General features: G+C 41.0%; 1 protein-coding gene across 1 annotated transcript in view; it reads right to left on the bottom strand.

Annotated features, from left to right (window-relative positions):
• Nucleotides 1-22,685, bottom strand: part of SPATA5 (spermatogenesis associated 5) — a 161,764-nt gene that overhangs the window by 137,790 nt on the left and 1,289 nt on the right. Inside the window, 9 exon segments of the mRNA XM_030946841.1 lie at nt 2,931-3,085; nt 14,547-14,802; nt 15,918-16,041; nt 16,707-16,763; nt 17,418-17,547; nt 19,611-19,880; nt 19,883-20,224; nt 21,048-21,106; nt 22,264-22,421. Of these exon segments, the coding sequence (XP_030802701.1) occupies nt 2,931-3,085; nt 14,547-14,802; nt 15,918-16,041; nt 16,707-16,763; nt 17,418-17,547; nt 19,611-19,880; nt 19,883-20,224; nt 21,048-21,106; nt 22,264-22,421 (1,551 nt within the window).

Below are 22,685 nucleotides of genomic sequence, written 5' to 3'. Positions count from 1 at the left end.
GCATCATTCAAGTGATTTTTCACACCCACTACGTGGCATTTAAGACCACTACAAGTGACAGAATTGTACAGAAAAGGTGAAGTAAGGTCATCTTACACGAAGGTTGTTTTCAGCAATCTGGAGACTTATTCTGACTTTGCCTACAATTTAAATTGTGACAGTACAAGGTGAGGAACTGGTGCAGCAATAGTATTAAGAGCAAAAATAGCTAATAAACCACTACCTTCACATTCTGGTGAATTCTAAACAGAACAAACTTGTCTTCATTTCAAAAGGAGAGAGATAAGTTTTGTGGTGGGGAGAGGTGAGGCAAGAGAGGTTGGGGAACAGTCTACCAGCAATAGTTACACTGCTCTCCCCTGCACAGGAACTCAAAGGAGAGGTCTTGCAACAGCAGCAATGAGGTGTGATGTTCTGTCACTGTGGAAATGGCTTTAAAGATCAGCCTTGGGGCTGGGCTCATACATACAAAACCAGCTCTCTGCTACACCAACATTTCATTACTGCTGCAATCTTTAGCTCTCCCCAGGTCAACAGAGCTCAGAGTGTGATGCAGAGCTGCAGCTCTCCAGAGGTTATTAAGCGTCAGTAATAAAGAAATAAAGCAGACAGGCAAAGGATGTCTTATCCAGAATCTTTTGCCTGTAAAGACACAAACTTGAGTGTTGAATTACACTAAAGGGAGTGAAAGAGGCAAGCAAAACCCACAGCACTCTCTGAAAAAAATTTCATAAAGACCCACAGGAGAGGGAGGAACAGCAACTTGCAGTGAAACTCTCCAAAGAACTGCAGTATTAACTTCCTGATTTACAATGTGCATCCTCTTTCTCCTAAATCCTTGGTCTAGAAAAAGCAGTCCTCTAAAAAGGTTGTATCACACAGCAAAGTTCAAGAAAGGCTCTTCAAAATGGAAGGCAAGATGCTACACAGAACTAGGCAGCAAGGATTTTACATTTGCCTTGATCACAGCCAACACAATTCAGACACAAGAGAAAGGAATTGTGGCTTTATTCAGAAGTTACTTTGAACTCTTGTCATTTGATTGGCACATGGCTACTGCAAAGCAATGAAATATGAAAGAGCCCCACCATCTAAAAAATGAAGCTGAAAATCAAAAAATGTCATGTTTGTCAATGGTTTTACTTGTAAGTAACTACATGGGCCAAAGGCCCATCCACACCAAGGGGGATGCCAAGTGAGTACTCCATCTGCAATAAATACCTAAAAAGCTGATATTATAAATGTAGTTCAAATTCCTGTCTTCTCTTTGGGGAAAAAAAATCTCACATCTTATAATTTATTTAGTGTTTGAAGTTATTTTTAGCAAGGATTTTTTAGATTACAGCATTCACAGAATACTTTGAGATGGAATGGACTCTAAAGATCATCTAGTTCCAAACTCCCTTCCTTTGGTAAGTGATATGGGAGGACACAAAATCTGTTGCACCCAAATTACTTTGGAATCTACTTTAAACTCACCCCAGGCAGCAAGCAGATGGCTTGAAATTTACCCTACATCTTCAGAGAATATGCATTGCTTTGTGGAAATGCAGGTTCTGTTAGCACAACAATAATCTCCACTATGCTGTTAATAAAGGAATGAATTGCAGTAGTACTCCAATAACTCGGTGGGTGTTTAACAAATAAAACCAAGTGACAATCAGGGAAAACAATCACTAGCAGGATGGTTTAGTGGACAAGAGGAGCCTGAGGAGTAGGTTGACCAGGACTGAGAACAGATTTCCTGCAGTACCTCAACACCTTGCTTCTACCTGCCTGTGTTGTGCCATTGGGCAGCATTCCACCTGGCTCCAAAGGGACTGGAGTGCCTGAGAGGCACAGCAAAGGAATAACAACCAACCTGAGCCTACGAGCCAGCAGCACCACGAGCAAGGCAAAAATCAGCAACTCTGGCTCTCAGCAGAGCCACTTAGCCTTGGGGATATTGGTGCCATGACACCATTTCCAGGAAAAGCTGTTTGGGGCCAGCCCAGGCAATTCCACCCTGCACAGCATGGGCTCTTAGCAAGCCAAGTGTGACATCCGAGCTGGCTGTGGGCAGCATCCGGTTCACAGATTTTATTTCCCATTCCTATAAGTTTGGGAATAAGGGTCTACAGTTGTGCAATCTAATTCCAAAATGACTCATTTTCATGCAATGAAACATAAATGTTTTCTTCCAGGGCTTGGGAGCTGCTGAGGAACACCAACACAACTGCTCACAGAATCGGGATTTAGTCAGATTAAATAGAAAATTCTTCTGCTCGATCTTCTTAACACAGATCAGAGCTCCCTTAAACCAGGTCAGTTCCCCAGCCCAATTTATGCTGGGTCTGCTACTGAACTACTATAATATGTAATTAAGAGGGCAGTGAGCATGGTAAAGATGAACACCATCAAATGAACTGTTCATATAATGACAGTCACATGACAGGTGACTGGCAGTCATAATCAGCCTACAGCATTGAATTCTGCCTTCATTTGAAACCATATAATACCACTGAAGACATTCAGGCCACATTAACATAAAAATCAGAGCAATCAAACTGTTTACAGTTTCTTTCAACATACTTTGGTTACAAATGCTAACAGTTGGTTTCTGCTTTAGTTTGTGTCTGCTTCCCAGAAGGCTCCAGCTTCCACGGCTGTTCCAGACCTTCCCTGAACATGCATCTGAAGATTTGTACCCCATTAATCCACTCAGCATAAAAAACTAGAGATCAGGAGATATGATCCTGCACTCCCAAACTCCTCCTGGAGCATCAGGAACCATTCTGCAAACAGTTCTTCAAAATTATAAATAAATAAACAAACACCCAAACAGAAAGATGATGCATAACATTCACCAGTAACCTGAGGCTTCCACTCCATGAAATTCCTCTTTTCGTGGCCCTGACAGTGTTGCCACAGCACTGCACAAAACAACTTACTTTTGGCACATCAATTGCCACCTCCCTCATGGCGCTGGGCCTGACATTCTTCATCCCCTGCAGGAAGTCATTGAAAGCAATCGTCACTGACCCAGCCACGGCGGTGTCCCACAGGCCGGGCCTCTTCCCCAGCGCTCTCCGCAGCGCGTACAAACCTAGCGAAACAAGAAAACATGGAAATAGGTAGGCTTCCTCCTGGCTCTCACGAGCACAGTGTTCCACACACAAACATACTGCAGCACTGGGAAGGAAATGATGTTCCAAAGTGTCTCAGTGCTGGGCCTGAGCTATGTCAAAAAACATGCAAGACATTTCTGAAAAGAGAGCACAAAAAAGGGGATTTAACAACCACAGATAGAATATAAATTGTATCTGTTCCAAAAGACAGAATGAAACAGCCTTGTTCCCCTTTTCCCAGAGATGAAACTCTCCAAATGTCCATACATTGATGTGAACACATTTCTAAACCACAGAGGAAGCAGGACAATGAACATTCAAGGACATGTTAAATCAGCTCACAAGAAATCCACAACCTCACCCACTTCTCTATTATCAGGACAGCATCTTCAAAACTTAAAAAAAAACTGATGAGATTGCTTTAACTTCCATTGGAACCATATTTTCCCATATAATAAGATGCCAGACACCTGCATTTTTCTTGATATAGAACAAACATTCCCTGTGACACTCAATAGTTCTTTGTTCCCTTCAGCAATTACACTTTTCAAAAGCAGGCAGAGCTTTTACCCACTCTTTTGTTTGGACAAATCACTCACATAGAGTATCTATAAATCTTGATACTAATTCCTAGTTCTCTCCTATAAATCAATCCCTCAGAAGCCACACAAGTCCCACCTACTCACACATCATTACATCAATATTCCTCAGGCAGGGCTGAGAGGTACCATTGGCAGCTCCCAGGCATTCCCAAGAGAGCAACTGAAGCTCCTGTTGTGTAAGATGCCCAAAAGCAGGATTGCTTCCCCTCTATAATTATCCCTTTTAAGGCCTAATATAATTTAGAGTTTTATTGCTTCTGCTTCCAAACCTGTCCCGTGACTGAAAATGTTAAACTTTTTTTTTTGGTATATTATTACATGATGAGTATAATTTTATGTGCAGGTACACACACATCCAGATACGCAGTATCTGTTGCCATGTGTTCCAAAACAAATGAGGCACTTCATACCACACCAGATCACCTTGCATGACCATAAAAAGACAAACATTTGTTAAGTCTCTTCTATATTTAACCAAACAAAACATCAATTAGTGCTACATGAAAGGACAATAAAAGGGATAAGCCGTTTCTGAAAATAGACGTGGTTTTAACTTTCAGCAGATTGTTGTCTTTTTTTTCTGCAGAGGCACTGGTAGATGCAGACATGCAAAGTTTCTGACAATGACAGGAATTCTGCATTTCCTACAATATATACAATGTGTGAAGAGATATTATATGTCCCCTGTGAAGCAGTACAGCTGGTGTCTCTCCATAAAGTGCCAATTACGGCAGAGTCGGAGCACCTGCATCCAATACGCAGGCTCTTAATACAATAACAGAAAGGAAAAAAGTTTGTATTTCAGGTTTCCCCTTGCACAGAACATCCAAAACTAATAAGATACATAAATAAAAACATTCCATGAGGCCAAGGAGCAAAATGAAAATCTGGTCACCAGAGGACAAGTATAAAATGTAACTGACTCATTTTAACAACTCAGGCAAATTTCTCACCCACTTCTTCCTTCCTCCAAAGAAGTTCATTTTAAGCAAAGAAAAACCAAAACAAACAACTTCAATGAAACAACATAGATTCACCCCCCAGATTTAAAATTTATATCCAAACAAATAACAAACTCAACATACTATTCCAGTGTCATTGGAGCTAAGACTTTGTGGGGTGGGAGTGGGCATTGGGGTCCAGTCTTCTAATTTCTTTCAGGGCAGTCAATTCACATGGGACTCTCAGTTTAAAAAAATGCAAGTTTTTAAAAAATAACATCACACAAAATTAAGGCATAGAGAAAGCAAGTAAATGATAAAGATATCCACTTATTTCTATACCTACTCCACCAACTACTCATTTGAGGCATTTTAAATGTCATAGTTATTTTTTCCCCTGACATGAGTACCTCTTAAAACCAAGCACATTTGTTTTAAAAATTGAGAGAGAACACCAAATAAAAATGCCCAAGGAGACCACTGCTCTTAAGGTTTGTTACAGCCAGTGCTACAAGGAGTACAAGCGAAATTTCAGTCCTCAGCAGTGGGTTTGAAAGGCAACAGCTTTGATCCAGAACAGGAATAAAGAGGTCACAGCTTTCCAAACAAAGCCGGAATTCATTTCAGCATGTGCACGCACACGCCACTGCACAGGTCAGCATTTAATTGAAACAATGTTTTACATTAAAACAATAATAAAAAACAGATTGAAAAAGAAAGCATGATTCTTCCTGTTTCCTCCTGTTATCATAATCATTCTTTCCTGCACTTCAGATTGACCTCTAACAAGAGGGGTGGGGGAGGGAGCCTCAGTAACAGGAGAAGAATCCAGCCAGTGGCTTGCCAGAGGCAGGAAAACACATCCTTGTCTCGAGACGCTGAAAGATGGGTTTAATGTAAGGAAATGCAGGGTAGGATGCAAACCCTGCTGCCAGAAGAAGTGCAGAGGCAAAAGAGATGGAATCTTACAGCAAAGCCATGTCCATCACTACACAAGTTATAATGCAGATACAGACAGGAACACCTCAGAAAACATCAGGCACCTGGGTGTCTTCCACATGGGAATGTTTTGGGTTGAGTGTAGTGTCATTGCTGTGAACTGGCTCTGAGCACAGCACCTGCTTCAGCTCTGCTTGCTGCTTTTCAGATGTTACTCCATTCTTCAGGGTTAATGAGTTCCAATAACCCCTTTGGCAGTGCCTGGGAGGGCTCAGAAGTGGGAGAGTGGGTTTTCCCTGTTTTATTCCAGCCCTGCGTGAGGGGAGGAAGGACTGAAGTGCTGAAGGGTCAGTGGCACTTTACACAGGCACAAGATATCTATTTTGAGCAAAGGGATAGTGAACAACTCTGATCCTCAGTGAAGTGGCAATGGAAAACCCCGGTTTAAACAAAAAAAAAAAAGGAAAAGGGAAAAAAAAAAGAGCAGCATAATAAGGCAAGCATGATTACAAACAATGGAAAATAAACAGTTTGTTCCAGCCCAGCAACTGTGTGCTCTACCTCACCAACTCATCCTGTCTGTCTAGAACAGAGGAAACCAAGTGGACAGAGGGGAAAAACCCAGCAGAACGCCCTGTCCTGGTACAGATGATCCTTCTTTGGTACCAGGCTATGCACAAGGTCGACAGCATTGTCTGCCTGTAAGATTTTCTTGCTCATAGCTTGGCTAAGTTTTGGCACATTAGGTCATAATAACAAATATCTGAGCCTAAAAATAGATCCCACGACACTGCTATTATTTGTCAGAGTCTGTGTATAATCACACACCACTGTAAATAATAGGAAGCAGCCACTCAGAATGACCAACATATATACTTTAGGTTTCCAAAACAGAATATACACACAGCACTTGAGGAAATAAACTGAGCCCAACAAAATGGTTAATCATGTATCTTTTACTGCCCATCAGCTATTCCTTCTGCAAATCCATCCTGTCTGGACTTACTCCATCAGAATCCCAACACCAGAATTTTTAAGTAGCTTCAAAGAAATTGTTATCTTCTTGTAAGATTGTTTACAAGAGTAAATGTTTCTTCTTTCTCTGTTGAGCTTGCATTTCCCTCCCAAATTCTTCTGGCCAAACCCAGAAGACACACACTATTTCTCCCTGTCAGATGCTCTACCATGTGGCTGGCAGTGGAATGTTCATGAGAGGGGCACGGATGGGTAAGACCCCAGCTTTCTTATGGCACTGGAGGGGGCATCTTCCTCTACTTCCAGATCTTTACACACTACACTTCAAAATTTAACAGGTTTATGCACAGAAAAAGCATTTCATATAACTTAAAGTCAGTTTAAAAATGTATTTTAAACTTTTTTTTCATTTAACCCATACATAAAACTGCATTAGGGAAAAAAAGTCAGGAAGCAGAAACCTTGACTTTGTGCTCTCAAAACCATATTTTGCAATCTGTCTTTAGCTGCCAGAGCTATATGGGAAAAATCCCTGAAGAACTTTCATGCACTGTTTGCGCAGGAAAGATAATGCCCTCAAATCCCTTGTAACCATAACATTGCAAATTCACTGGGCTAACCTGAGCACAAACCTACTGCAGGGATTATATCCACAATTTATAGTCCTTCCTGAAGGGCCCTGACATTTGCTGGAACATGTCTGTGGAGCTGCTGAGAGGTGTGACAGGGGAGGGCAAGGAAGGAAGGAAGGAGGAACTGCATTTTCAGAAGTTCTTTCGTAGAGGAAACGGTTTATTCACAGATCAGGTACACACACACACGTCATTTATCCCGACACTGTGACAACAGAGGGAAACAAGGAATACCAGACTACCTGTTCCTAGCCTGCTCCCAGACATAAATGTACCTAAGGGTGGTCACACGTGTGTGAGGAGAAAAATAAGCACTGCCAGGCTACCAGAGCAGCAAGGGCAGAAAGACAATAAGCAACAGCTAATGGCTAACTGCCCAGTCTAATTGTAATTAGGAATGTTGGCAAAGGATACAGCTAAAAATTAACGTCAGGAGACTTATGAAAACTTTGCCTGAAAATGTTTAAGTTGTATCCCCCAATAGTAACCAATCATTCCACATACAAATGCCTACTAACTGCATTGCCACACATGAATAACATCATTTCTTTCATACCACTCAAGCTGCAGAAGCAAGAACATGGTGACATCTGCCAAGAAGGTTCATTTAAAATATTAGTTACAGCTATTGATCAACTCTTCTGAAAAAATAATCCCTATTTCCTGCTTATATAAATATCAGAAGGCAGAATGGGATGTGCTTTAAACAGATTATTAAGTACTCAAGCCACAACTGTGTGCATGAAGTCAGCAATCTCCTCATCCAATTAGCTGCAGATTTTGGATAAACACACACTTAAAATTAGTTATGATGAAAACCAAAAGTTCACATGCCCTGACTGCAGTGAGTGCAATGTTCCTCGTGCAAAACCAAAAATCAAGTACCATTACAAAACAAACAAACAAACAAAAAAAAGAGCAAAGATTTTCTTTAAGAAAAAGGATTTTCTTTAAGAAAAAAATAATTCCAAAAACCAACACAGCGTGCACCGGCATTGCTGTAGATGTAGGCAGTTCTGCAGAAAAGCCATCATTCCAAGCTTCTGCTGGAAGAAACAATCCCAAAATCCATGTTACAGAGGCCAAAAAAGCCACACTGCTTTGCCATGTGCGTGTGCAAGCAAGGGCCCGTTTGCTCCTAATCTGCTCAGGCAATTGCATTGGTTTGGAAACACCCTCTGCTTCAAACACCACAGAACACAGCACCAACTTCACACTCTTAGCACTGAACACGGACATTGGATTGTCTTGCTCTCCTTACACCATAAATTAGAGTGATGGAACACAGTGCCAGAAAACTCAGTTGTCCCAGTCCAAAAATTCATTCGTATCTTGACTTTTATATCATGTCTGTGCTTTTCAGTACATTTCAAAATCCAATCTTCTGCCCTTTCTGCAAAAATTTCATAACACTTTTTTTTTATATTGACCATCTGACTAGATATGTTATTAATATTCCCCAAACTCCCACATTTTCTACATGACCTTTTCACAAAAAGGCAAGCAGCCTTTCCCACCTCATTTTGAATGTCACATGGGAACCAGTACTCAGTTAGACAATGCAATAGCAGATTGTTTGCAACAGCATACCTTCAATATTTGTCCCTGCTACTAATAAATAAATAACAACACAGACATGGTATTTTCAGTCACTTTCCATAAGGGAATAAAATAATTATAGCATGTCAAACAGATTTAAAAGGGGAAGCACTGCAACTGCAGTCAGTTAATTAGAAAGCAAACCAAAAACCACCCTGCAAAACAAACAATCCCATTGCCTTGGTCATCAACTGCCTCTGTCAAAATCTGCATTTTCAACAGCATCTCAAGCCCACATTCCTACATTTAGCAGTACAATCCAAGAAAAATATCCACACTTGCTGCACACTCCTAACAGAACCCGGGTCCAGACAGTGCTGGGAAAGGTTCAGAATCTTTATGGCTTAAAGAAAGGCAGGATATTCTTGATGCCCTAACACTGGGCTGTTTGATCAGGGCTGTGCCTGAGCTGAAAAGGAAGAGCTCGATGGGAGATAGGAGGCTGGGAAGGCAGGGACTGAAGGCAGCGTTTGTCTGGCTGAAAGAGCAGCCAGGGGCTGCTCCTCGGGGCGCACAGAGCCGCACTGTTAATCACATTAGCCCACACGGCTCATGTTTCCTGCAGGTGGCCAGGCTACCACAACTGCAGGAGCTGGCGGGGGAAAAGCCACACAGGTCTAACAAAGAGACATTCCTGGGCTTCAGGGGAATTCACTTCCCTGCCAGTGACAGGGAAAACCAGAAAAATCCTAGCAGACAAACCTTCAGTTGATTATTGGTTTTTAATTCTTACTTTTAATGCAAGTGGACTGCAGAAAATCTTTTTTGGGGGGTAGAAGATACAGCAGGAAGTTTCTCAGCTCCAACAAAAAGCTAAGTACAGTACGCTCCTAAATAAATCACACCTTTACAGACCTAATATCCACATAAAATCAATATACAGAGCTATGGATTAAACAGCATAAAGCCTCTCCATCCTGTGTTATTCACCAGAATGCAGGGATAATTAAATGGGCAAATGAACAGCACAGACAAGATCTCCAAACAGCAGGACTCAAAGTTATGAGCACAAGACTCACAATTGTTGACCAACAATTGACTCTGTTGACCATTATCACATGCCTATGAAAGTGGCTTCACAGATTCAGCAGAGTAATGCTGGTTCATACTGGTCAAAAATGCATCTCAATCTCTTATTTCTCTAAGATTATTTGGTAACAGAGAGCTCAAGCCAGTAAACCATTCTAATCCTAAAGGCTAAGCAGGGTGATACCTTTTTTAGGCAATTAAAAAAACTTCTGATGCCAAACAAAGTCACCAGTGCCTCTTTCACAGAAGTCTCAAAGTCTCAGTGGTTGCAGCATCCTTACTGGAAGCAAATCAATGTTCTTGCCAGTGACCACTATTTAAACAAAGCCATTTGTTCTTCCTCTCCTCATGATGCTATCTTATCACAGCCCAAGTGTTTTATATCAGCACACTGAAATGATGTGTAATGAACAAGGATGTTCAAGATAAATCCTGAGAGTCACAAAGCAAATACTTCCTTTCTCTGTAAACAATATGACTGAACCCACTCCTTGAAGAAATCAAGCTATATTTATATTCACCCTCTTGAAATGCTACAGGCAGCCATAGAAGGATAAGTTTATAATAAATTGCTATATTTGGAAACCTTTGTTGCTAAGCATCTTCTAACATTCAGTACAGTTTATACCATTCATGTCCCTGCTACATAATTAACATTTCATATGTTTTGGTTTTTTTAAAAAAGAAGTACAGTGCTTATCTTCACCAATAAATTAAAACCATTATAGTTTTTTAGATAATTAATAAAAGACCACGTGGCAAATTAAATAAAGGAGAAGCATCGAGATCTTAAGGTCATACAAATACTGACATTATATGCCAGGATATGGCAGTATATCTTCTATACACTCCTCTGCTTGAGATAAAACAATTCAGAAGGCAGCTGTTCACACTAAAAACCAGTCTACTAAATAATTTAGGATACAGTAGACCTCTCCCAGCCTGAAGAATATGACTTTCTCAGCTACACACATAAATCAGGCCTTTTCTTGTCAAGAATTCTGTGTGTGAATCCCTTGGATGGTACTCAAGTTCTCAGGAGTCTACCAAGGGGAGCCCAGTGCAAGCTGATGTCCCCAGGATGTGGCCCAGTGCCCAGCATGGAATCTGCAGGTTTATCACATTTGCCTGTTATCTTCTGTGGAAATCTCAAGTATCTTGCTAAGCAGCAGAGAATCACAGCAAATCTTAGTTTCTCCCGTGTAGCCATGACAGATATTGCAACCCTGGACATGCAGATATCCTATAAAAATCAGCTTTATGGTTTCATTTTGGTGAGAGGCTAGAACTGTATCTTCAGTTTATCTTCTTTATAAAAATAAAACCACTCTTAGCTGATTATTATAAGCGCCTCCATTAAAGGTGTCATGAGTTTTGGTCACAACATCCTGTTTGGGAAAGTCCAGATCACACTGCACAGATTCTCCAAGTTACTTGTCCTTTTTGCCTCTCCCTGCCCATCCCAGCCTACACCACACCACAATTCTGTACACACCATAGTCACGGGGGCCTAGAAACATTCAACACAAAATGGACATTACAGGCCCTCAAAACTTCTTCAAAATTCTCATGAAAATGCAGAGTTGCTGAACAGAACATGAAACTTGACTGTCTGACCCCAGCAGTACCACTAAGCAAATCTTGCACTGGAGAACAAACAACTTCTGCCAAAAAAACAGTTGGAATATGTTTAATTCTACAATGGTTATTTACTTTCCATTAACAAATGGTCTTCAGAATTACATAGAAGGAAAACATCAAAGGTTTTATAATGAAGTATCTTAGGAAACCTGACTAGAGATGCAAAAGCCCTACAAATACTACATTTACCATGTTACTAATTACTGCTCTCTTGGTTTATATAAGCAGTATATACACAATACATGTGTTAAAAAAACAGAGTTGAAGTAGAAAGATAAGTCCTCTGGAAAATGATCTAAACTTTGTATTAAGAATATAAACATATTTAGCTTGCAACCTTGCAGTCTTTCCAGCCCCAAACCTAAGGATATAAATGGGGTATGCAGGACTCAAGTCTCCCACAGACCACAACAGAAATACAATCAGCAAGCAACAGTAATCCTGTGCCAAAAACTGAACATGTATTCCTGAGTTCTGAAATCCTTTTTCTAAGCTAGTTTCCACATTTCCCCTGTACTTAGACATACATCAAGTCTGAATGTAGCACAAATAACCTTAACATTTGTGAAAGAATTCTTAACTCAGATGCTGTTTTAATACCAAGCATTTTGGACATCTAGAAATGTGCATTAGACATCTTACTTACATGTTTATACCATGCTTTATGATGTAATATACATATATATGAAATGTTATGTTCAATTCTAAGGCCTACATCACCAAAAAAGTTATTGACAAACTGGAGGCAGTTCAGAGAAAAATCAACACAACTTCTCGGAAGGCAGGAAGGACTTATTTATGAGGAAAGATTAAAAGAGCTAAATATTTATAGTTTGGCTCAGTAATGAACGAGGAGGTAGGGGACATGAGAACAGCCTAGAGATATCTGAAGGGTGTAAACACTAAGGAGGGAGAGCAAACGTGTTATACAAGGATGTAAATAGAAATAATGGGATAAAACTAAACAAGGGAAGCTTAGGCTGAATATCAGAGAGCATTCCTGGACAGCAAGCTAGCTTGGCCCACAGCAGAGTTTCTGAAGTGAAGCAATAGGAGCCCATGCATCTTGGAACAACACGAAAAACTAGACAAAACACTGGAAAATTTGCCATATGAAGGAATCTTGCTCTGCTGAGGAGAAACAGTATATTATAAAAGTATTTGCTAAGTTCAACTCCAGTGAAAGCAGTAATATTTTACAAGGTGTTGAAAATGTAATATAAAAAACAGATAAAAAGCTTACCTGGAAAAAAAAAAGAAAAAAATCTCAAACTAAGAACATTCCTTAATGATGAGCAACCTAAATTCAGTTTATGTAACAGCTCGACTGACTCATGCTTGTGCAACTGCTTGAGGAGGAAAATTCACGCGGGCTGCAAGGAGTTAACGGCGCTGGACTGTATTTTCCCCAGCAGAGGTCGCCCCACCGTAAAAAACGCCAGGGAAACTGACAGCACGGATTCAAACTCGCAGAAAGAAGCGCAACAGGAAGGAGACATCCTCCTCCCCTCATTCCCACCACTGGCTTTGGATGCAAAGTTCCTGGATAACACCATGTCCTGCAAGCAGTCACAGGTAAGATGCCTGAAGGTTTTTGTCTATGCAGTGCTCAACCTGCACAACATTCCAGATTTATTTTCTAAGAGGTCCTCAAGAAGTGGGTAAATATCATCTATTTGCAGCTGGATTATGAATCCATCTGCACATGCATAAGTAAAAGCCTCAGCTGGGTCATGTTTGGAATTGAAACCACAACACTTCTCCCTGAGAACTACATTACATTGAGATTACATTAGTTGAGTGTTTAGTATTTGAGCACTGAGACACAGGCAGACCTGACAGGCTTCCAAAAACACAGGGGAAGGAAAATAAAAAGGGAGTTTATCTTTTTTATTAACAAATATATACAAGCAGGAAAAAATTATGTTTTCTAACTAAAAACAGCACTTAAAACACAACTGAAGCCAAGAGGAAAGCACTAGAAAATAAATAATCTCATATATTTTTTTCTTCTTGATCCATAAAAACTCCACAGATTCTTATTTGAGAACTATCCCTTAAAAATTCTGCAAGCTGGCAAGCAAAGACTTGGCTTTTCCAGGTGCCATCATCCCTAATAAAACATCTGTCATCTTCCCAGTCAGTTCCGATGCACGAATTATCCGTGCTCTGTGCCACTGCCAGAGGAAGCTGTCCCGGTGCCAAAGGAAATAAAAGGAACCAGCACATGCAGCAAACTTATTTGTGAACTACAAGGGAGCAAACATGTGTAAGCAGGGCTGGACAGTTGGATTTTGACTCAGCTGTTTTAAAGGGCTGCTCGTGGGCAGATTTCAGTTCCAATGCTCAAACTGTGCAGACGCACTCTAGCAAAACCCAGGATCTGATAGAGCGTACTTGCAATATTTCATCCAATGAAAACAGAAGTGAAGCATTCCCTGGAACATACTGAACCTTGGCATGGATAATTCTCCAGGGCTATGCCTGTTCCCAAGGCCAAGGGCCACGTTCCAGCCCCCAGCTCAGGGTGCGCTCAGCAGCTCTCTCAGCTCGGCTGCACAACCTGAGCCAGGTGCACACAGCGCCCTCGCCCCTGCCAGGAGCTCCTCCTCTGCAGGGAAATGGAATACAGGCACAAAATATGGAAGGGAGACACAGGAAACACCCCTGAGGCCCACTGCCTCCACATCTTGGGAACAAGGACCTGCAGGACAAGCTGTGCAGCCAGAGTGACTTAGGATTTTTGTGTGCAAGGGGCTGTCTAGAAAATAGAAAAACTCTTAGGGATGTTAGTTAACTCCCAAAACCATTGGTTTACTGAGAGCAAGCTGTCTAAGATCCTAGAAATGGCACAGGGGATTCCCCAGGGTTATTGATCTTAACACTGCATGTTAAAAGTTATTAATTTTCAAAGAATTTTTCTGATCTGCCTGGGAAGAGCTTGGCTGTGTTTTCTTTGGCACAAAAATTAATAAACGTTCAGTGTTTTAAAAGCTATTAGCACAGACTGTGGGTTGTTTTTGCTTTAATAAAGAGACTAACAGTAAAATAATATCCTAAATAAGATAAACAAAGCCTTACCTGCTTCCTTGCACAAGGCTGCCAAGTCTGCACCCACATAACCATGTGCACTATCAGCCAGATGTGCCAGCTGCTCTGCTGTGAGTGAATGGGGAACCTTCTTGAGAAGCTTCTGGAGTATGTCCAGACGGTCATGGGCATTGGGAATTCCAATTTCTATCTCCTTATCGAAACGCCCCGGGCGGCGCAGTGCTGCATCCAGGGCGTGAGGGCGATTGGTGGCCCCAAGGACCAACAGCTGCCCTTCACTGCCTTCCTGAAGGCATCAAACAACAAAGTATTACTTCTAAAATACAATTAAATGTCAAACAGGTAATACAAGAGGCACTCCCATTTTAATCCCCAAGAATCTCCTTTCCTAAATCAGGAAATTAAGAACCAAGGAGAGAAAAAGAAGTGCTTGAGCTAAAATGCAGTGTTGGCACAAGAACAAAATGGTATCAGCAGACCTTGAATAAACACTGTTGGGAAACAAATCAGTTCAGGTATCAAACCCAAGAGAGATGGGAGGTTATAAAGCTTCCTGTAAGTCCAGCAGGAAAAGCAAGGTCAAAAATCCTAACCAATTTCCTCAAGCTCTGCTTCTTCACTTTTACAGTGAGGCACCATCAGTTAGGAGGTCTCCTGTAATGTCATTCTCTTCTTGTGAATGAAGCACTCTTTCCAGGAAGAATATCCATCAGCCTTTGTCACCAGAAAATACGTTCTGCCTGTGAACAATTTCAGGCTGGGCAACTCAAACTGCCATGAAGGAAAACAATGAGAAACTTGCAGATTACATAAACAGAAGAAATTTATTTTCATACTCTGGACAGAGTTCTTTCATCTTTCCTGCTAATAATCATAAAACAATAGATGAGAGATTGCCAGACTTTATGGGCTTAATCCATCATTTACTCGAGTCAATTAAATTTACTGTTACTTTATTAGGCTTTTATTTATGTCCTACATACTGCTCTGGCACTCTTGAAATAGCTGCTGTTGCCTTTAATCATGCAGTCTACATATCACCAGAAGTATTCCGATGACTTTGATTTCAGAGCAATTAAAAATACCTGGTTTAGTTGAATGATGGGCTATCACTGAAATTTCAGTTTGATCTTCAAAACTACAAGAGGGGTAGAAGGCAAAGGAAAGGCAGTGAATGGAAGAAACCTACTTTCTTTTAAACTAACAGTCTTCAGGAGACATTTCTCTCCTACATCCTCTGCTTAGCATCCAAAAAAACATTAGATTATTCTACAAAGTCTCACCTAAGTCTGTTTCATTTCCCCACAAGTGATACATCTCAAATTGGCTCCACTGTAGAAGCAATATTATTTTGTTCAGTGAGTCCCCATGTACATAATTGTCCCATTGGATTCAACTTACTGAGCCAATGCCATCCATTAATGTCAGCAGTGAAGCAACAACTCTCTTTTCCACTTCATTCTGAGCCCCTTCTCTCTTTGGACAGAGTGCATCCAACTCATCTATAAATATAATTGAGGGGCGACTGAGGGGAAAAAAATAAAGGGAAAAAATGTTAAGGTGCTGGGGAAGATTTAAAACACTAAGGCAGAGGAAAGCTGTTCATGGAAAACATCCAGTTCTACAAAAACTAACAAGCATCCCACTCAGAGAGAAAACTAAAATTAATACTATATTAGACAACTAATACCTTCAGTATGCAATCATCTTTTGCTAATGTACAGTGAGCACCGGTCACATGGAAGTCTAAAATCTGCCTTAACCAAGTCTTAGAAATTTGGGCAAGATGCCACCCTACTCCAGAGGAATGCTATATCCAGTACCAACACCAACTCATTTAGAGCTGGCCTCCAAAGATAAAAAAACTAGAGGAAAATCTGGATCCTGGTGAAACTCTGGCTCATGCTTCCCTCTCTTGAAATAAGCACACAATGCACTAACAACACAGGTCGAGGGCTTCTGCACCATCCCGAACATTCCCTTAAAAAGGGCAGTGTCCTAAAAGATTTAAGAGGCATCCTAAAATGTGACTGCTTTCCTCCTAGCTAAGCTCAACATAAACAAATTTATTTCCTTTTAAAAAGCACTGGCTAAAAAAGTCACAATTCAAAGCTTCTTGGAAACATTTTTCTTTTAAGAACACTAAGGCTGGAACCAATACCATGAATAAGTTTCTCCAAAGGAACATACCAGAGAGAAGCCTCAGCGAATATCTGACGTAACCTCGACTCAGACTCCCCATAAAACCTGTAAGAATTAAAATATTTTAATAAAAATCTTGCAGTTTTTGTCTTTTGCAGGCAACCTGGAAAATTACTGCTTGTGAGTTACAAAAAGCCGTAGCTCACTTTCAAGGTCCTGAAGTCCGGGCAAATCTACAATTATCTTTATTTCCACAAGGACCAGAAATTAAGGTGAAATGGGGCACAGGCAATGTTAGAGAAAAAAGGGAAACTGCTTCTCTTCTGTGTTAGAAACAATTCTAGCTATGTTTTTTTACCTACAACCTACAAAAAATTACTACAAAAAATTTATCTACAAAAAATTACTTCTCTGGAGACATCAGTCTGTGCAGTGTCATCTTAATTGCAAATATGCTTTAACAAGTTCATCTTCTAATTGCAGAAGTAACCTACAGGCAACTGCAGATGCAACTTTAATCCCATCTTTAATTCAGTCCATGCCTTACACAAATTTCCTGGCCAAGTCCAATATAAACATCTTTTAATACAAGAAATGTAAGCGCTACCTGAAAGAACCCTTTCCCATTTGTTTCTGACTCTTGTGGGCAGGTAACCCACAGCAAATACTACACCTCCCCACAGTGGATGGAGTGATGCCAGGGTATATTTTGGGCTACTATATTTACAGAATTAATGCAAATAAAGTGGGTGGACTTACTTGCTTATGATTTCAGGGCCGTTAATGACAGTAACATGAGCGCCAACCTCGTTAGCGATGGCCTTGGCAATCATGGTCTTCCCAGTTCCTGGAGGGCCATAGAGCAGCACTCCCCGAGGAGGAGGGATCCCTTGGGACAAGCACATGCAGGCAAACAGAGTACACAAGTTACTGGTGATAAATGCCAGGCCCAGCCTGCACTTGCACACTTCACTGTCCCTGTTACTACCAATAATAACTTGACCCCAGCATTAATTAATTTCACAGACATGGCATTATGATGAATTAGGCTTTCAGGGAAAAGATCACTCTTAAATGGGACATACATACACATTTTGTATTTTTAAAGCTTAAAAGATTCTGTTTAAAAAGCACCTATTTAAATCATTATATTTTTCAGCAGTTCATTATAATCTTCCCTGTGTTTTCTCAAGAAAGTTACTCAGCTGAGTACTTAACATCCATGAATACCCTTTAAGTTATTCATGATTCTTACAGTGTCATTATATCAAATTTCCCAAATCAGAAAACCACTTCTCTGCAACACTCCAAAAAAGTTCTAGAGATACTGTAAGGCTTGATTTAGGAATGTTTGCAAGATGGTGAAAAACACACATTAAAAGGATGATTCTGCCTATTTAATGGCACATGTTAAGAGCCAGAGACAGAAACATAAGGGACTTTGGAAGAACAAGGTATTGCTGTGTACAATTGAAGCTGGACAGAAAATACAGGTAAACTGCATGAAACACAACTGTGATCCCAGGTAAAGAGCCCACCAAAGAAAGTTTAAGACCAGCAAAGCCAAATTAAATGGCCACAAAAGCCAAAAACAGAAGCTGAAAAATTAGAAAGCAAAAAGACAAGCGTTTGACAAAGGCCTGACCCCAGCAGGTTGGTGAGACACAACCAAAGAAACATCAGGTGGGACTGGGAATCAGACAGGGAAGGATGCCTCAAGGGCAGGCCACATGCCCAAATCTTAGAAACTAATACACTGGAAAAGGGAAAAAATTATCTGCCCTCTGACAAAGAATAAAAAATAAAAGCATCCCTACATACAGGTTCCTTCAGACCAGCCCTTTAAAGCATGTGCTGCTCCCTCCTGTGGTGTTTCTGGCACTGGCAATACACGGGGCTGTGGAACCACAGGCTCACCTCAGCTCCAGCCTCACTGCACAGGAGCAGACAAGGACTCCCAACGTTTGGATGGGGGTTAAAGGATTGTAACTGCTGAGAAAACATCCTCATCCATCATGTGATGAGTAGAGAATCTGCTCAAGCTTCAGGGATTAGGTATGAAGAACACTCATGCTGAAGCAAACCCTATGGTGATGCTGGGGTTGGACCAAATTGAGCTGGACCACTCATGATGGAGATGCCTCACACCACCCCACTGAAACCTGTGGATCATGGCCAGGAAACAGCCACCTGTGTGCTATGGAAACTGTCCCCACTGAAATCACCTCCCCTGTGTGTGGGGAAAGAGGTCATAGAGAGAAATAAAGGGCCTCCAAGACAAGAGAGTAAATAAGTATTTATAGGTAAAAGAGCCCTGTCTCACAGCAATGCACACCTCAACAAGGTACACAGCCATTTGTGATAAATACACAGCACAGTCACAAAAATCCTCCAAGTTTTTATATATATTACCTACAACCTTATATATGGCAACAGTAAATGTATCTGGTATTCCACCCTGTAATTCCATGCTGAACACATGAGCAGTTTGAGTAAGCAGCCTCAAAAGACCTCCTTGAAATTTTGCAGGAACACACAGGGATAAAAAAAGCAGAAGAATTAATCTGAGTTCTCCTCCATTTAAAAGATACGATTAACTGAGTCTACCAACACAAAATCTTACGACAACACAAACAACTGCCCCTTTCAAGTGTCCAAGTACAGAAATCTTCCCTATTTGCTATAAATTCTGCTCATGCACGCCTGAATTTTGGTGCAGACTCACATTTCTTCCCTGCTCAACTGTTTTTCACACAGGCTAACCAAAACATCTCCACAGTATCCACACAATGTAATTATAAAGCAGTTTGACATCATTTGGACATACAAGTTTACCAGATCAGTTACATAAAATTTGGTGCATAATCTTGGAGTAATTAAGTGTTTAAAAATAAAAAAAAGTCACATTAAAGACAAAAGTTAATGAAGAAAGCCAACTCTCAGGCATCATACCATAGCTCTTGAACAGTTCAGGTTGCTTCAAGGGCAGTTCAACAGTTTCTCTAATAGTTCTGAGCTGGCTGCCTAAGCCTCCTATCATGTCATAGGTGACCCGGGACTGACACTCGCCATCCTCTGCTGCACTGGTCCTTGGCTCAATAAAATTGATTTTAGTTCTTGAAGAAATGAAGTAAAAACAATCTGTATTGCTCACTGCTCCGATTCTGCCAGTTAGTGGGAGTCCCTCAGTGCTGCCTTCCCCAGGCAGCTCCAGATCCTGGGGAGGTCTGCACCATCTCCCCTGCTGGTTCTGTCTCTGTGCCCAGAGTCTGGAGCACTGGGTGTGACTGGTGAGCCTGGATCCACGGCTTTGCTTGGGGTGCTCACGGAGGCAACCTCGGGACTGTCACCAATGTCCATCCTGCCCAGCTGCAAGGACAAGTCTAAGGCACTGCTCTCCAAATCAGACCTCTCAAGGTCTGGCTCATTGGAATCACCGGGAATGGCGCTGCCCTGGGCAATCAGCTCTGCACCGTCAGTCCCCTTCACTTTCATCACCACGATGTTGCAAAGTCTGCCATAGTAAGTGAAGGCCAAGAGGTTTCCTGGCAGGATTATTTTCCCATCTGTGAGAAGATTAAAGAAGAAAAAAAGACAAAGATGATGCTATTTCAATCTACTTTGGCAGCAATTAACACTCAAGATATTCTTGCATCAGAATAATTCTTTATCAGGAAGCTTAGAAAGTACTATAAATCAACAAAACAAAAGGCAATTATGAGGTAATTTCAGGTTCTTTGAATTATCCTTCTGTGCACAAGCAGACTCTACATATGATACTGACAAATGTTTATCCAGTAATCTCCCTACACTTAAACTCATGATTAATTTCACCTTTTTAAATTTCATACAAAGAGAGGATTTTGGAATTAGTACTGTAAGAAGTAAAAACTTTGTATGCACTACCTTCAATAACTTACCTTGCTTTTTTTGCCTTCCTTATGTACACCTACCACCCAATGAAGAGCAACTTTACTTATTTACCACCAACACAAAAAAAAAAGGGATTCAGAGATTGGAATTTCACGTTAATGTTGTTATTAATGTGCAGCAGTGCACTCTTTTCCTCACAGTGCAAGTAAACTCTGGAGTGCACCACAGCAGCATCAGCCTGAAGGCTGTCAATGGGTGCTGAACACTCCTAGCATGAGCCAAGTTATACAAGAAATGGACAGGAGAAATGGAACCACAACTAATGCAAATGAGATATCTGCAGCATGACATAATCAGTTAGCCCAACAAGACAGATCCCTGAACAAAGTGTGAACAAAGTAACTTTCCCCTATTTTGCCACACGCCCTTGATTAAGAACATAAAAGGAAAATCCTTGCTCCTGTATCCAGAACTACAAAAACTGAACAGTCAAAAGAGAAGCAGTAAAACTCATACCAAGGTTTCTCAGCAGACAAACAGACATTTCCTCAGCATTAACAGTAGCATCTTTGTCCCTGTGGTAGGAAGGGAAAAAATTGGTTTTCCAAGCACTTAAAACCAAAACCACAGTCCACAGCACTTCACAGTCTTCATATCATATGGACCTAACCCTGAAGGTATTAGATACACAGTAATAAAAGAAGTGTACCTATTTAACCCAGTTTTGCCAAACAAAATGTTGTAATTAACAAAACCCTAAGCTGTATTTATCATTGCTTAGGATCGCCAATAGGCAATGCAGGCATCTTAATCATTGCTACAGGTACTGAATTGAGAAGAATTTAGATCAGGCAGGTCTCTTTCAGCCTTGCAAACACACATACACAACTTTTATTGACTAAAACAATGCCTTGAGCACTTGCACACCCACTGCCAAAACACTCCAAGATTTCCCACAAAGCATTTGCTAGTCGTTTAATTAGCTGACTCAGAGCTAAGACTCACTTCATCCCCATTTTGCAGACGGAACTCCCCAAATTCTGCGAGCACTCACACACCTGCAGGCTGAAAAGCAGCGGCACCAAGGACATTGACAGCAGACGCTGCTGCTGCAACTCCAAGCGCGAACAACGGGGGGAGCCCCAAGCCCGCCAGTGAAAGCCGCTGCCCGATTTTAGCCGTCAAAAAAAGCAGCTTGATGGAAAACAGGTGTATTAAGTTAATTTAGAGGACACCTCTTAATAGATCAGAGCCTTTCCTGATGAGTAAACACGTAGTTAACTATACGTTGTTGGGGTCTGATTCTTTTAAGTGGAGGAAGAGCTAAATGATGCATACAAGCACTACCCAGAGGTGTTTAATTTGCAGAGAATGAACTACACCTGTAAAGCATCTAGAAACCTAGGAATTACTTGAGCAATGGGACTTCAATGTGTTCTTTTAGTAATTTGTGTCCTTGCTTCTTACATGAAACTACGGCTCTCTGGAAATCAGGAGGAATTTCTTCATGGAAAAAAAAAATCTGCAAATGACTGCCTGGGAACTGGGATGTTTATTTACATCACAGTTACACTTTCAAAAGTAACTGTAAAGTAACTGTATTTAGGAAATAACTATAATCAGACTCTACAACAATCCAAATGCCAACTCTGTGAAGTGATAAGAGAATGACAACATTTTCAAGGGATCTGCTCGAATAAAAACCTCAGTAAGGTTATAACAGGTTCCATACCTCAACTTTACATCAACTTCCTCTGCCTGGATGACTGCACCAGTCACAGGCTGCACAGTGAGGGCATCACCTGGATTTACTTTCAGGTTCTTCTGAGTGGTTTCAGCCAGCCCAATTTTCCCCCCTGGGAAGCCTGCAGTGGGCCAAGCAGTACAGACCTGGGAAGAGTTTTCAAAGCAAACACCTGTCAGTTGAGGTCTTGCCCTGCTCATTTCCAGTCAAAGTTAATATGAAGGATAAGGTTAAAACCTGGTTCCACTGAGCAAGAGACAAGGAGCACTGAGCTCTTTAAGATTTGATCTAAGACACTTTCAAAATTAATATTGTTATATTTTGCCTACAGATGTGATAAAAAATTCCACAAGGACTCTCTACACATTCTGGAGATGACTCAAAAGCATACACTATGCTGATTAGAAAAA

Source organism: Camarhynchus parvulus, chromosome 4 (genome assembly GCF_901933205.1).
Source record: "Camarhynchus parvulus chromosome 4, STF_HiC, whole genome shotgun sequence".
In the NCBI taxonomy this organism is placed as follows: Eukaryota; Metazoa; Chordata; class Aves; order Passeriformes; family Thraupidae; genus Camarhynchus; species Camarhynchus parvulus.
The sequence above is the reverse complement of the archived record's forward strand: the minus strand, read 5'-3'. Positions and strand labels throughout refer to the sequence as shown.